Raw genomic sequence first — 16,941 nt, 5'->3', positions numbered from 1 at the left:
AAGAGACACCATTGGGTAAAGATTGGCTTCATAAAAACAGGAATGCAAGTACCAGAATGCATTGGGATCTAGAGCACATCACAAATCATCACAGCCCCTTCCAGAGGCTTAACATGCATGTCCCTCATCCCTCCCACACTCCCACCATATTGTTCTCCACCTTGAACACCTCAGGTGCACCCACTACATTAGCTCACCTCCTCCCAACCCAACAGCTCTGGTGAGCTCCCTATTAGTGGTGCTTCAGACCCTCCAAGTGGAGGGCGAGTGAGTGTAGCATTACCAGAGCGTCCACAGTCGGCGCAGGAGATGAGGTCCTCTGGACAGCCAGTCTTCTTTGAGCCGCCTAGACAGAAATCGCAATACCCATTGGGAATGACTGTGCCGTCTGGAGCTTTCTTAGCTGTAAAACAGCAATAAAATTGCACACTTGATTTTGGATGTAGTGTTTTGGTTACTTTCTTTTAAATAATGTTAACACCCACCCAGCAGAAATGAATGTTGCATGGTGATATAAATGAGGTGTGATACTGGATGAAGATGAAAGTTCCTGTGCCCTTAAATACTTCTCAAATTGCTTTCTTTTCATTTTTAGAAATTTGTTATTAGTCGACGTGCATTAGGTGCTTACTAGGTTTCACCCATACCCTCTTCACAGACGCTAGTTGGCAACGACTGTCCTCAGGTGGTTTGTGGGTGTAGAAAATGTAATGTTAGTACTAAGGAAAATAGATAGAGAAGCTTGAAATTTCCTTCCAGACATGCAACCTGTGGGAGACCCCCAATTCAACCTAGTGATGACTTTAATACGTGGCTCAAAAGTTTAAATTTGTTTGCGCCAAAGTCCAGAAGGTACAAACCATTGCAGTGTCTGTGTGATAGCAGTGACATAAATGCCTAGTGTAGTCACTTTGTGTTTGTGCACTCACTTCTGGAATGCTCTACTTGTCAATGCAGTTGCACACATTGATCCATCTTCAATCAGGCATGGTATGGCAAATGGCAAGGAGATTTCAAAAAGGTCTTGGAGAGGTACACAAATGCTACCACTGTGTAAGAGCAAGCCTAGGGTTGGAGCCAATTAAAGGTTACTGGATAGAGGGTATGAACAGCATAGACAGGACGAGACAGACAGTTATTTGCACGGAAAATGTGTGTTAGAATGAAGTTCACAAAATTTCAACCGGTGCTAAAATTTAGATCCGAATTGTTAAATCCCTCAGAAGCTATGGCAATGGAAAGGGGTGGCCATGCGAAAAAAACACAAGCTCTTCCAAATGCTGCTCAGGTAGTAGCTTCAGCTGTACCACATTTGCTCTGGTAGGACAGAAAAGACCATTAAATGTGCCCTGTCAATTCTGCTACCTCTCATTCTCATTTTGTGATACAACTGGTTGGCCCACCCAAAAAGAAGGTGCTTATTTTGAAATGTTATGATGTTGAAGAGGGTAGCATTGTGAATCCCTAAGTGGGTGTAGGTTAGAAGAGATATTGGGGAAATCTTCCCTTGCAGGAAATGCCTTACCCGATTTAGGGGAATTAGCAGGATTTAGGTCAGTGAATAAATGCAAGTGCTAATGTCGCTGTCAGCCAAGAGATCACACCCACAGAGATGACAAGCTCCTCTGAAAGAAGTACACCCTGTGTAAGTAGGGGTGGGGGACACAGTGCACTCTTCTGAAGGACAGTGGGGGTTTTAGTCTATGTGATTGCAGCGTATGTGGTATCTAGCTAGGGTAGCAGCAGATGTGGAAAGGATGTGACTGTGGACTCTGGATGTGTATCTTGTATTTCATCCTTTAAAAGCAGCAAATACTTATAAGAAGGTAAATATTCCTGCTTCATGAAATGATGACCTATTACTGGGTGAAGGCCATGAGGTGTGGAGGGAGGACGAAGGTATTTGGTTTGTATAGTGAAGTGTGTATGCCACGGAGATAACTATTATGGTTGGCCATACGATTGATGACAGTGTATGCCTCCAGGACTCTAGGCTGTTATATATGGTATCTTCTGTTGTGGGTTATCTGGACAGCTCCTAAGCAGCCCACATTCAGGTTTAAAGCGATGAGAGTTGAATTTAAATAGAGCGAAAAGCTTAAATGGTTTGTCATGTGCTGTTAGGATGGTATGGGCTCAGTAGTGTGATGGAGCACATGTTTACAGGATTAAAGGCTGTTTTCTTTAATTAAATCACTACCCAAGACTTGTGTGATAGGCCATGCGGCCACAAAATGGCTTAGGAACATGTTGTTCCTCATCCCAAACGTAGGTCTATGGCCTGCCAAGGTGTATAATTTATCTGCCAGAGTGGTATGGTAGACAATTTTAAATTTCAGTGTTGGGTGAACCAGACATGCACCATGAAAGATTGAACTTTGAACTATGCAAGTCTCAAAGTTGTAACCTTCATCATGAGTGCTATGCGAGTCCCACTGATGCTCAGTTCCCCTTGGCAAAACGAAGAGTAAGATGGAGTTTTTGCAGGTCAACACTGTCACATAAGGGAAAGCTGAAGCTGTCTTCTCTTCGAGCCTGGCTACCCATCCACATTACCATATAGACATCTAGTTGGTCTTGACATACCTCTCAACCTTTTGAGTCTCTGATGACAGGGTGAAATTGAATGGTTTTAGAAGGAGAGCCAGTTGAAATCAATGGAGATTATATATTTTTGGGACATTGAGAAAGGTTCTCAGAGTATATACACTAAAGTGTATGAAAGGCATTTTAGGAAGGCGAAACCATCAAAATAGGGTCAGGTGAGAGGTGTCTATCTGGGTTGAGGGTACATCTAGACAGCATGGGAAATGCAAGTCTACTCTGTGGTGGAAGAGCGCTGTGGGAGATCTGAATTTCTTATTCTTGACTGGTGATACTTGAGAGATGTAGTGGTGGGCAATGGTGCCCTAGCATTGTGGGGAGGATGAGCAGAAAATGGCAGCTTGGGGAGTTGTTGGGATGCACAGGCTGAGATGTGTGGAGAAGCTACGTTTGAATGCATGTGGAGATGATGGAAAGGTATGGCACAATAACAGAGCTGTGTTGGTCAGCTGTAATACTCGGGGAGTTGCTGAAGAGGACTATAGTGTATTTCCACAGCTGCGAGGAGGAGGAAGGACGCAATGCCCAGTGAGGGAGTAAAGCATACATTGGTGTACAGGAACAGCTGTGTCTGTGAGCAAGTTGGACCATTTGGAAAGATGCTGAAGTGGAATGGGGGGGACTGGCAAAGGTAGAGATGCGGATTTATAATGCCTGGTGATATGATGGAGCAGTACGGTGGGACTTGCAGAGCTGTGTGAAGAGGAGTAACTGAAAAACTTGTGGAGATGTGGTTGAGAAGAATGGACTATTTTGAGAATTAGTGATGTGGACTGTGTAGCTTTAGCAGAGCTTTGCAAGGGAGATAAACCATAATGCCTAGAGAGATACTAAAGAGTAAAGTGGTGGACTGAGACTGCTATGGGACAGTGCAGGAGAATCCCTCTAGAGAAGTGTTATGATGGACTGTGGAAATGTGCAAGGGGTTTAAGAGGCAAGTCTGGTTTCAGATTAATCAACAAAGACACCTTAAATCACTTCTGCAGTACCCTGTAAAGCTTTTTACATGGACAATGTGGGTCCTACAACTCATCCAATCAAAAATATTAATGTAAATAACAAACAACATGGCAGGCTTCAGATCAACATGAGTAATGAATTAACAAAACACAGAGAATAGTTTCTGAGAGGGCAAAGTCAGCTTTCATCCACTCACAACCCAATGCATTATGGTACTTGACGTCCTGTAGATACATTTTAAAAAAATGTTCACAATGAGAAGACATGTGGGGAAGAGACGATGATTTGAATGGGGACGGCAACACCTACCTTGATCCAATTAAAAACCGTGAGTACACTCTAGTTCAAGTAGCACACAGGGGCATACTTTAATGTAAATCAGACAGGATGGCATTGAAAAGGATTAGCATGAACAATTTGAATGCTTCATTTACAGACAGAGGTTAGCAGAGTATCATAATGGCATACCTTCTGTCCTGAGCAAGGCAAAGTCAAAAAAAATGGCCAACTCAGCTGACAAAAGAGCCTCAACAGACTAGTTGGATTTTCTACATATAGACTGCGCATATGATGTATCTCAGTCAGAAACACATCTTTTCCATGACAGTTGATGCCCACCCATTTCTCAGCACCAGAGCTCCTGTGTCTACGTGTTTATACATCACTATATCACTGAAGTTAATATCGACATACACAAATATTGCATCCACTACATCGCCTATCGCTACATAGTTGTGAAATGCACATATTTACTATTCTTAATTCCACATGAACTTACTTTTGCTACCAATGCCAGGTAGTGGTTTGACTGATGTAGTGAATGGGTTAATTCTGTAATGCGATATACTATTTACAATATCATTAGGGCATACAATAAAGGTACGGGATCTCTCTGACCAGAGATGAGGTCTCAAACCCCACTGGAGATTTCTTTGTAGTGCCCAGCCCCCTTTAAGGGCCCAGTTTCCTCAATCATCCCTAAATGTAACTCTGTGCAGCTTGGAATGAACTTCTTATATCTTCAAAATTCTTAGGCTTGCAGTCTGAAATGAGTGTCTCCTTCCTTTCGCCCAGAATTGAACCCCAAGTTGCCCAAATTAAGTTTTTCAGTGTGCTTCTAAGACTGAGCTTCAAGCCATTCTAACTCAATGTCAGCTCCGGCTTCTTGGTTCAAGTTTGAGCCTTAACCTTGGGGTACCATGCTTTTTTGCATGTTTACTCTTTCTTCCCTTTATTTCACTATGGTGGAAGGCCCCTTTGAAATAACTTTTAGACACAGGTGTGTGACTCAAGGATCTGTAATCTGACCTGCATAGGTCTCGTGTATGTCACTGCTCCCTCTGATGAAACCTTATTCCATCTCTGATATCTAGTCCTCGTCATTCTCAGTATGCCAGCAAACACTGACCACCCTTGGTTGTTTGATCTCTTCGCTGTGCATTACTTACATATGGCACTGTCATACACAGACTGTTTCACACTCTGTATATGTCGGTCTCAGCTTTACAATCTATGTTTATTGCCTCATCCTCTTTCTGATCCCAACAAAATTTTTCACACTAATTTAATTTCCGTTTCCAATTTATTTCGCTCTCTCGCTCTGTCTCTCCATTCGTTTTACTCCGTATGGTCGTATATTGTCCTTGTATGACCCAGCTGTCTGCCACTTTGTGTTAGTTTTCTAATTATTCCTTTGTTTATTTTTTACTTTGACAGTCTTCTAATCTCACACTCTTCCAATGTATATTTTTTACTTGTATTTCTACTTCTTTTTTTTTATTTGGCAACTCCCCCAAAATATGGGCTGGTGTTACACTTTCACGCTCTTGCCTACCTTTGTCACCTGCACTGGTCCTTCATCTCATCCTTCCAGCAGGGTGGCTATTTTCTTTTACCAAAATTCCCCACCATCTTACCTGGGTTTCATCATATGAAGAAAGATCCGCATGGTGAGGTCATGCCTTGAGGTCAGCCTCATTTCCCACTGGTGTCCCTCGACTCATCAATTGCTTTTAGATTTTCCTACCTCTAATAATTAGCACTGTGTCTGTTTCCAATGGAGAATAACTAGGCTTCTTGCACCATCTCTTTGCTGATTTCCTTCTCCATTTCTGTTCTTTTACCTCCCCACTTCTCCATAATGTTGCATGTTGCTAGACCCTTCTATAAAAGCAAAAGGCATTGTACATACCACTGCAAGTTCTCTAAAATAACACCTTGCCACCACTGAACTATGAGCCATTCCACCATATCACTAGCATCACTAATCAAAGCAATAGCACATCCAAGTAGATCAGTAGCCCCTTATGTCATAATTAGGGTATACAACTTTAACACTGACCCCTGCCACTATATCAATAAAGCATCCACCACATCAAGAGCCAACAGGACCAATCTACAGCCACTCCCTCGTATCACCACACATTTGTGCTCATGATGTCATAATCTGAAATGAAGCAAAGGTCCTTGCTGTGGAAGGCAGTACTTGGTGAAGATGAGATGGTCACCTCTGTATCAACCACGTCACAAGACTGTTTACAAAATGAAAACAGCTCACCTCACTCAGGATGCCTCAGATAGAATGAAGGAATCAAGGAAGGAAGACCTGCAGAAATACCAAATGCTCTGACTTGCAGGAGATGTCAGAACACAGTTTCAACATTACCCATGAATTTTTTTTCTTCTTAATTGGTGGTGATAAGAACTTGGCATTAGAGGATGCCATTTTCGGAATGACCGTTTTGATATGTTTTGTGTTTTTCCTGTGTTTGAGATTAATGCTTGTTTGCCAGTGGAACAGCTATCATAATATATGTAATGAAACAGTGTAAACAAGAATGTTACTCACGTACGTAATGTAAGTACTGTTAGTCCACTAAACCCCCCTGTACATACACCACCAATCACCACACCACTAGTTAGGTCTTCCTAACCCTTAACATTGCCATCTGACCTCCCTTTTCACAGTTTGTTTTTTCTACATCTAGCAAAATGAAATGCATATGTAGCCATGAGAATATGAAAGGCAACCAATTCAAATAAAAGAACAGGAATATGATGTTGCTTTGGTGGCTAACTTCTTCATATTCTTACGGCTACAGATCCCTTCTTCCATATGCTGGCAACTGTTCCCAGGCACATGAGTAATTTTTGAAGGGGAACTGACACACTAAGGCTCCGCCCACTTAAATATGACTAGAGTAATCGTACATCATGGCTATCGTACAGACTACCACATTAGCAACATGATTTTGGAAAACTATTTATGATGTCTGGACCTCCACTACATAAGCCTAAACACGCTTTTGTAAACACTGAGGATGCTTTAGCTTTAACAGAATAAGTATGGTGCCCCAGTGGCTCTCTTGCAGAATACCTGAACTGAAAGGTGCTTTTCTAAAACTCCAAAGATGACTTAGATGTAACTCCAAAAGCATTGGATGTAGCCCACATGCTGCCTTGTAGAATGCCTTAACATGACTGTTCTTTTGGAAAAGCAATGATGTTGCCTTGGTTTCAACTCCATGAGTATTGGGTGTTGCCCACCTAGCTGCCCTGCAGATTACCTACATAAATTCAAATTCAATGAAGATGCCGGTCACCCTTCGGGTGGAAGGCAAAGGAACTTTTTGCAGTCTTTTTCCATTTGTCTGACCTTGTTTTTGATGGCCTTAGATCCCTGAGTACTTTCCTACTGCTAAGCAGTGCTAAGGTGCATCTGTTCTCTCCTCTTATGATGGTAATATTGGCTTATAACCAATTGCCATATTTAATTTACTTATAGGGCCCTAGTAAAGTGGTACTATATATACCCAGGGCCTGTAAATGCTACTAGTAGGCCTGCAGCATTGTTGTGCCACCCACTTAAGCAGCCCCTTAAACCTGCCCCAGGCCTAGTCATTGCAGAGCCTGTGTGTGCAGTTTAAACTGCCATTTCGACTTGGCAAAACAAACCTTCTGCCAGGCCCAAACCTTCATTTTTAATATATGTAGATCACCCCTAGGGTGGACCCTGAACAGCCGAGAGAGCTGGGTGCCATATATTTAAAAAGTAGGACATGTCCTGGCAGTGAAAAACTCTTAAATTCAATTTCCACTACTGCAAGACCTATCATTCCCATAGGATAACATTGGAGTTGCCTTATTACATTTTATAAGTGTAACTTCCAAACAGGAATAGATAACCAGTCCAAGTTTGGTGTCTCTGAAATCCCAATTTAAAATCCTAACTTATGGTGAAGTAGGATTATAAAGACACCACCACTTCAGTACACCTCTAGACCTGTGGATACTTTGCCAAGAAGAAGGACTGTTGTGGTTGGCCTGCGCTCTATCGTGGTTGGCCTGAATTTGTGACTTTGTCCTGGTCTAGAAAAGGGGGTGGTGATGGACAGAGTATATGAATTAAACATAACACTCGTACCCAGTCAAGAGATCAGGGCTTGATCCATCACCGTTTCTTAGCTCACTGCACCATCCCAGCTCAGAACCTGGCTACATGCAAATTATTCTGTCCCTAGCCCAGTGCATCATGGGAACAGGCCAGACCAAACTACCAAGCCAATTCTTATACTGGAAAGGAAACAAGCTTCCGGGGACCGGTTTCTGGCATTACAGCCGTCTTCGGCCCGGCTTGCTTGAATCCTGATGGTGCAGTGAGCAAGGGACTCACATCTGAGTATACCCTTCCACGCTTATGGTAGACAAAACGATTCAGAAAAGGGGTGGTGATGGACAGAGTATCTGAATTAAACAGAACACTCATACCCAGTCAACAGATCAGGGATTGATCCATCACCGTTTTTTAGCTCACTGCACCATCCCAGCTCAGAACCTGGCTACATGCAAATTAGTCTGTCCCTGGCCCAGTGCATCATGGGAACAGAGCAGACCAAACTACCAAGCCAATTCTTATACTGGAAAGGAAACAAGCTTCTGGGGACCGGTTTCTGGTATTATAGCCGTCTTCGGCCCGGCTTGCTTGAATCCTGATGGTGCAGTGAGCAAGGGACTCACATCTGAGTATACCCTTCCACGCTTATGGTGGACAAAACGATTCAGAAAAGGGGGTGGTGATGGACAGAGTATCTGAATTAAACAGAACACTCGTACCCAGTCAACAGATCAGGGCTTGATCCATCATCGTTTTTTAGCTCACTGCACCATCCCAGCTCAGAACCTGGCAACATGCAAATTAGTCTGTCCCTGGCCCAATGCATCATGGGAACAGGGCAGACCAAACTACCAAGCCAATTCTTAAACTGGAAAGGAAACAAGCTTCTGGGGACTGGTTTCTGGCATTACAGCCGTCTTCGGCCCGGCTTGCTTGAATCCTGATGGTGCAGTGAGCAAGGGACTCACATCTGAGTATACCCTTCCACGCTTATGGTGGACCAAACGATTCAGAAGAGGGGGTGGTGATGGACAGAGTATCTGAATTAAACAGAATACTCGTACCCAGTCAACAGATCAGGGCTTGATCCATCATCGTTTTTTAGCTCACTGCACCATCCCAGCTCAGAACCTGGCAACATGCAAATTAGTCTGTCCCTGGCCCAATGCATCATGGGAACAGGGCAGACCAAACTACCAAGCCAATTCTTAAACTGGAAAGGAAACAAGCTTCTGGGGACTGGTTTCTGGCATTACAGCCGTCTTCGGCCCGGCTTGCTTGAATCCTGATGGTGCAGTGAGCAAGGGACTCACATCTGAGTATACCCTTCCACGCTTATGGTGGACCAAACGATTCAGAAGAGGGGGTGGTGATGGACAGAGTATCTGAATTAAACAGAATACTCGTACCCAGTCAACAGATCAGGGCTTGATCCATCTCCGTTTTTTAGCTCACTGCACCATCCCAGCTCAGAACCTGGCTACATGCAAATTAGTCTGTCCCTGGCCCAATGCATCATGGGAACAGGGCAGACCAAACTACCAAGCCAATTCTTAAACTGGAAAGGAAACAAGCTTCCGGGGACCGGTTTCTGGCATTATAGCCGTCTTCGGCCCGGCTTGCTTGAATCCTGATGGTGCAGTGAGCAAGGGACTCACATCTGAGCATACCCTTCCACGCTTATGGTGGACAAAACGATTCTGAAAAGGGGGTGGTGATGGACAGAGTATCTGAATTAAACAGAACACTCGTACCCAGTCAACAGATCAGGGCTTGATCCATCACCGTTTTTTAGCTCACTGCACCATCCCAGCTCAGAACCTGGTCTGGCACAACCAGATATCCATGGTTGGCCCTTTGTACTTTTTGCTGCTACTTTCCCTAAAACCTTTCAAATTCAATAGCTCCAGTTCTACTAATTGGATTTTTTGTTGTTTTAGCCATTTTATTTAATAAAAATCACTCTATTTTTCTAATACTGTTGTGGGCTTCTTTTGTCATGAGTTTTCACTGTGTTACATTTTGAAGCATTCCAGAAAAACTTTACACATTGCCTCTTAGTTAAGCCTGACTATTCTGTGCCAAGCTACCAGGGGGTTGAGCACAGGTTCATTTGGGGTTTACTTGTGCCTTACCCTGACAAGGATTGTGGTGGCTGCTTGACCAGGACTCACTCTCCAATCAACCCCAAACCAATTTCTTACAATAATCATAACGTCTGAGAATGAAGCCACCACACAGAGTATCATTCTTGTGTACAGCACACTACCCACTGGAAAGAGAGATGTTTGAAACCTTTTTTCCAGGATCATATGATTGTGTGTGCTCCTAGTGTAATCTAGAAGCCCTTTCATGTCACAAGAATGCAGGTTCAATAGGCTTTTAAGACCAAAAGAATGTGGTACCAAAATATTGAAGCGCACAAAAGGGGATGGGAGGATGCTCGTACTAAGTCCAATCACAGCAACAGTTTTGGGTAGCACAACAACATATCGTTATTTTGCTCACCATGCGACCTCAGTTTGGACTCAGCCATATGCAAATCAGTCTTGACCCTGTTCCACATGATAACAGTCCAACCCAAACTGCCCAAGTCAGGTCCTCCGTAAAAAGGAACACAAGCAACCCAGGACTGGTTTCGCCCTAGCTCATCAGCTGGGTATAGCTTGGTTCCAGTGACACAGTGAGCATGGGACCCATGTCTAGGCATACCCATGCCACTTAGGGCAGTGCATGAAGCACACAAAAGGTGACAAGGAACCACCGGCTCCAATTACACACTGAGTAGCATAGAATGAAGTGCTCCTGTCGGAATTACGTCTTAATGACTAACCTGGACTAGCAGATGAGTGTAATACCAACTGCTTATTGACACAGTAGACAAGTTTGTTGGTGGCAGGAGAGAGGGTATGGTGCACTAGAGATTTTCGTTGGATACACCAATAATCTAGAGTTTAAAGTGTGTCTGCAAAGCTGGAATCCACATGTAACGGAGGGATTTTCGCTGATCCGATTGCAAGCCCAATTGAAGCTTTATTGGCACATAAATATTTGGCCATAACTTACTATTTGCACCCAGCAAGCCATGGTAGGCATGTGTATTTGAAAAAGGACTCACAACTCAAAAGTATGAATAAAGGCTGAAGGGGAAAGTGATTCTACCACTGCCCCTATGAATAAGGCAGCAACTAGTTGACCTCATGTGATTGACTGAAAAGCCCACATTGAACAGAACAGTTCCTCGTTTGAGGTGGATACAAAGTATGCTGTAGCCACTGACCAGGTGGACAATTTTCTGGAAATATTTGCCTACCAGAGCATTCATTCCTTGAATTCAGTCTGAGAAACTCAGGAATGAGAAAATAGTTAATGGGGTAACACACTTTTGACGCTAGACAGAAGGAGAGTATTTGAGACCACATTTTGGTTTCCCTCTCTTGACACTCTCTATGTGTGTAATGTCCTATAACCAGTTGGTTCGGTGCCCCAGACCCAGATTTTAATGTTGCCACTCTTGACAGTCTTTAGCTGTGCAGTGTCCTATAACAAGTTGGTTCGATGTCCCAGACCCAGAGTTCAACTCTCACATCACCAAGCAAAACCATGAGGTCCTTGGGAGTCAGAGACACTCTTGTGGATTAAACTTGAACTGTTCCCGTACGGACTCACGAAGTGGAACGCTTGGGCGCCATTTCTAAGCCAAGCTGCATATGTGCCAGGAGATCTGCAAAACATACAAACATTAATGATGAAACTGGAGCCAATAAAGGCCAGGGAGGGCCTAACCTTGCAATATCAGGACAAAAACATTGAGAGCAAGGAAAAGGAATTTCTTGACCATAACAGACTAGCCCAAGATGACTTTACTTTTTCGAACCCAATGGCCTTGCCAATACTTTTTGTGGTTGCCCTGCAGAATCATCAAAAAAGAAAAGAAAAACGAAAAGAAAATTAAAATAGCATGATGACTTACTGTTCCAAGATGGAAGATGCCACATGAAAAGATTTTTTTTTAAAAATGATGTGTGCACAAAAAGTCTTTTTTGAAAACGGAACATCTGCAGCAAATGGCTGCTGATGCGCCCCCAAAAACTGAAACAAAAATATTGCAATGGAGGAGCAGTGGTAGCAATGAGGGCAAGGGTGAGGAGAAATCAATGTGGGGTGAGCAACATCAAGTATGTGGGGAGCAACATAGAAGTATGACAGGAATAAAAAAAAAGAGTTGATGTGGAGAAAACATTGACAACCTGGGGTGGAAAGAGGCGGAAGCAGCACAGAGCAAGTGTTATCTGTGGGGAGAAAAGCACCAGAGAAACGTAAGAGAAGAATATGCACATGCTCACTCACTGAGTGCTGAAAGAAACAAGAATTTGTCTTTACAATAGAGCATAGCACCCGGCGGTTGTGTGTTGCGAGAGCAGCCCATTGCATGGTCCCCTTGATAAGCTGGAAAGCAACACTGCTTGACCTTAGCCGAGGCCCGAGAAATGGAAATGAAAGTTGGACTCAATTTGCAGTGTGAAGAGGACAGTCACGACGTCAGGAAGCTTGCATGTGACTGTCATACTTTCACATGTAGATGAAGCAGATATTTACGTATGTTAGCAGAACACAGTGAAATCACAAACAGAACAACCATTCCAAAATGTTGATCGAATATATAAATGTTCTGCTTAACATACATTAATATGCACTGCATATTTGTCCTAAGTCTATTAAAGTAAATTTACATACACGAGCCTCCTTTATTCTATTTTTCAGAAAGTTTGCTTTACTCTGTACAAAGTCACAGTTCCTGGGGAAGTCTTCAAAAGCTGTTGGTGCGTCCACATATCTTTCTGGAAATAATAAGAATCAGCACTAATCAAATATGGCTGCCAAGATTCACAGATGTCACTATCCGCGGCTTAGATGTCAGCACAGAAATATGCAATCATGGGTTTCTGTCGTGGGTGTCCTGTAGGTAACATAGTGCCTAGTTTTGATCTTAACTAAAGTGTGATTTAGATCAGGTGTTGAGGGACAGTATAAGATGCATGGGTGGCATTATGTCGGGCAGGGTGAACAGCTCAGTGGCAGCTCTGCTGCTAAAGACCGGAAGGTGAGAACCCTAGATCTTGAATGCAGGAAGAGAAAACAGGAACAATTCCCCAATATCAGAGTTAGGGGCTGGCATCTAGTATTAAGAGACCAAATCAAATTATGACGAGATAAGAACAACATTTACAAGGCTATTTACAAACCGAGCTCCAAGCGAGTGAAAACACGAACGCTTGTGTGAAGTGCTCGTAAACTAATTAAAAAGTAGTTCCTAAAACAGCAGTTAAAATGGGAGCAGTAGATGGATAGTAGTAATTGGTATATGCTTTCTAGGAGGTCTAAACACAAGGTAAAGGCTTGACGCATGCATGCCATGAACAAATGGGAAGAAAGAATATGAGAGCTACGAGGGAGTCAGCAAATGGGAAGCCTATGGGTGAGCTGAAGCGCACAAAATATATACAACATGTCTCTTCGAGACAGTGCATTAGCTGTATAGAGCCGAAACATGAAAAGCAGTTCTCTGAAGTTATCCAACTAAAAGGATGGTAAAGAAGCTATACTCCAGGGAAGTGAGAAACATAAAAAGAGCAATGAAAAGCCATTGAATAAGCAAGAAATTGAAAGTGACAAGAAACCAAAGAGATGGTAAGCAATGGGCTGGCATAACGCCCACTGTAACTCCTTAATAGTAGGGGTTTTAACAACAGACAGCTCAAAGCTTTCTGTAGGCAAGACCTAAAATGTTTGGGGTTTTCTTCAAAATTGTTGGCGTTCCAATATGTTAATAAACTAAGCCAATCTGGGCACTGCTAGTGTGTCAGATATCACACTCATCATATGTGAATTGGTTAGAATTTGGTGCCTCCTTTGGCAGCCCAATGAGATGGTCAATTGGTACATTACTAGTTGAGGTGTTGCAGCTCAAGTTAACACAATTGACATGCAACCATTACAGTATGTATCACAACGCAGACCCCAATTCCAGATTGAGCAGGAAAAGGGTCCACCTAAATAGGATGCGCCAAAAGACGTTCATCACAATTTTCAGTATAATAATGGACAGTCATCCTATATTGCCAAACACTTACATGCCACATACAACCCACATAAAGAGAGAGAGAGACACACACACAGTGAGATAGAGGGTTGGAGCGTAGACACCAACTATCTGCTTAGCTGAGGTAAAGATGTTTTACTAAAAGGAGTTGATTGGTATCAGAGCCATCCGGCATCTCAGTTATGACCCCATGTACCAAATAAATGTCAACATATTCATGTTTTTAGTTTAGTAAGATTATAATTAAGATGCGCTGTTGACCTCAATGGAAACTCATGTTTTCAATTTGTCCAAAGACGCAGAACAAAAGAAGGGCAGAACTGCCAGTTTGCCCACTTTGACTCAGTTTTGCTTTACCATCTTGTAAAGACCCCTTCAGCCTATCCTGGGAAACAACTATCCTCCTCTTTCTCTCCCGCCCCTGAGGGTGTGCACACTTGTTTTAAGATCTCTGTGAGCATTTGCTTACTGCATCAGGGAGATACTGGCAATCTGCATAGGCTGTTTTTTATGGCACCACCACTAAGTTGGAAGGGGGAATGAAGAAGGTTCTAATGACCTACGAATAACGGCCTTGAAGGAATTATTACAATTTGTGCGGCAGGAAAGCCCTTCTTCACTCCTCTCTCGCTGTCTCTCTCTCAAGTTCTCTCTGCCATTAACACTTCTCTCAAATTCCTTTCATCGTCTACCATCTCCTCTCTATTTTACAACTTTCATATATCTCCTTTTCATGATCACCTCTTATTACTCTAATTTCATTTACATCTCTTCTCTAGCTATCCTACACCTGATTTGCTTTCAGTCTCAATCAGTATGTGCTGTGCCTTCCCCTGATCTCACATTCACATGGCCTCCAACCCTTCTTTCCACCTCACCCTCTCCTTCTTTCCTCTGCTGTTTTTCCTCCGGTTTCCTCTCCCTATGTACAGGTGCTAACTTCTCCTCAGTATCTCTCATAGTGTGACTTCTCTCGCTGTATCCTATGCCATCACCTTCTTATTTGCATTTCTCTTTCTCTAGCCCCCAATTCTCTGCCTCCTATCTTTTCTCTTCTCACACCACTAACAACTCAACTCACACACTTGCCAACTAGTTATCCTCAGGGCGTACTACCTGTAATATTATGCAAGCCTAGCCCACTTTTGAAGTTTGAAGGCTGTCATCTGTTTTTGACTTCTTCACAAACAGTCCTTCTCTCTTTCTGGGTTTCCACTTTACTCTTTTTTGATATTCACTTTTTTTGGTCTGTTCTATCTGTTCCTGCCTGTCTTTGTGTTTTTTCACTCATTGCACTTATCTCCTCCACACGCAATTGGCTGCCTCTCTCTTCCTAACCTTAAGTCTATTTTACTTGCCTCTTTTTAGCTCTACATTTATAAATAATTTCTCTTGCGCCCTTCAATCCCCACCCTTACCCAAAGTGAATAAAATACAATTAAAGCACCATAGCAGAGTTGTTTACTTGTATGCCTCGGCTGCATGTCAGGCACCCATTTCATCTCTCTGTAAAACTCTTAGAGGACAGCAAAAAAACAAACAAAATAAAAAATACTGCCTCAGAGTCCAGCATGCATGCATTGCTCCTCCCCAAAACAACCATTGTGACTTTTGCATTAAACCCTAAAATACTGCTAGGAAAGAACAAGGCCTCAGACGTGTCATGCCACAGTGGTACTTTCAATAAGAAATTGGGCCCCGTAGATTTGTATGACTAATCAGATGACAGTTTTGAGGAACGGATCTTAGCTTCTAACTGCATAAGGTACCCACCAGTCGTACTAACATCTTTTCTCACAGTAGAACATTATTTAATTGACAAAGTGTGGAAAGGGCATTGCCCTAATGGATGGTCAAGAAAATTGTATCAAGGGAACATCGCCAAGACTGTGACACTGAGGCCAAAAGTTGCATGCATGGTTACATGTTTAGCTGCAACGCTATGCATGTGCTGCATGTCCAGGTATGTTGGCAAGCAGTATGGTATTTCAATTGGTCAAGGCCTGGTGGTTCAAATTGTTCCTGATAGGAAGATAAGAGTACTATTTGTAGTGGTCGCAATGATAATCACTATCCGAGTGCGGTCAAGCAGATACTATGAATTCTTGACTGGACGGAGCCAAGAGCCTTTGCTGGTCTTTGTTGCCTTTGGTCACTGACTGATGTAGTCTGCCCTGAGTGAAGTTTTCAGAACACTAGAAGACCCAGCACACCAGCTGCCAACTGGACCCTAGGCAATTTATGCAAGCTGCAGGTTTTGTGGAAATAACAGAGCGCTTGGCTTTTACTGCCCATCTTCCCTTGCAGAAGGAGTTCTCCTGTGGATAAAGGAATCAAATATTTCCTATCAAAGGGAATGTAAGTGACCCTTTCTTGAATGTTATTATTAAGCATTGAAATTTCAGACATGTTCATACCTACTGAAGAAGCAAAGCAAATACCTAGCAACCAATGTCATTGATGATGCACACTCTGATACACAGTGTATGGGTCAACGCATGGTTTTAATCAGCAGAAAACCATATTTCTTTCCTGCTTTTCAACGTTTGGGATTTGGCAGTTCGTGTAGCTGATCACATATTCACAAGGCAAGCCTTTCTAGTTTCACCAAGCTGGTCACCTACTCAGTGGACAGCTGGACTTTTGAATCATTTAATATCCTAGCGCATCATACTATATCTCCTCCCTATCTATGGAAAGAACAACTTAGTTGGAACCTTTTCTCTACTCAGCTCATTCAGATCTCACACAATAGTACTGCAGGACATACAGAGATATATAGTAACCCAGCAACTGGTGCTCTGAATTCGAAAGGGACCTATTTTGCGGAGAATGGAAAGAAATTGCCTTATTTTAAAGGATTCTAATACAGCCAAATATA

At 42.9% G+C, this 16,941-nt stretch overlaps 1 protein-coding gene across 4 annotated transcripts in view; it reads right to left on the bottom strand.

The window, feature by feature from the left end:
- DPF1 (double PHD fingers 1) overlaps positions 1-16,941 on the bottom strand; it is a 516,551-nt gene that overhangs the window by 99,254 nt on the left and 400,356 nt on the right. For all 4 annotated transcript variants that reach the window (XM_086938023.1, XM_086938024.1, XM_086938021.1 and 1 more), the window contains exon 8: positions 284-403. In XM_086938023.1, the coding sequence (XP_086794149.1) occupies positions 284-403 (120 nt within the window). The remainder of the gene's footprint in view (positions 1-283; positions 404-16,941) is intronic.

Source organism: Lissotriton vulgaris, chromosome 9 (genome assembly GCF_964263255.1).
Source record: "Lissotriton vulgaris chromosome 9, aLisVul1.2, whole genome shotgun sequence".
Lineage (NCBI taxonomy): Eukaryota > Metazoa > Chordata > Amphibia > Caudata > Salamandridae > Lissotriton > Lissotriton vulgaris.
The sequence above is the reverse complement of the archived record's forward strand: the minus strand, read 5'-3'. Positions and strand labels throughout refer to the sequence as shown.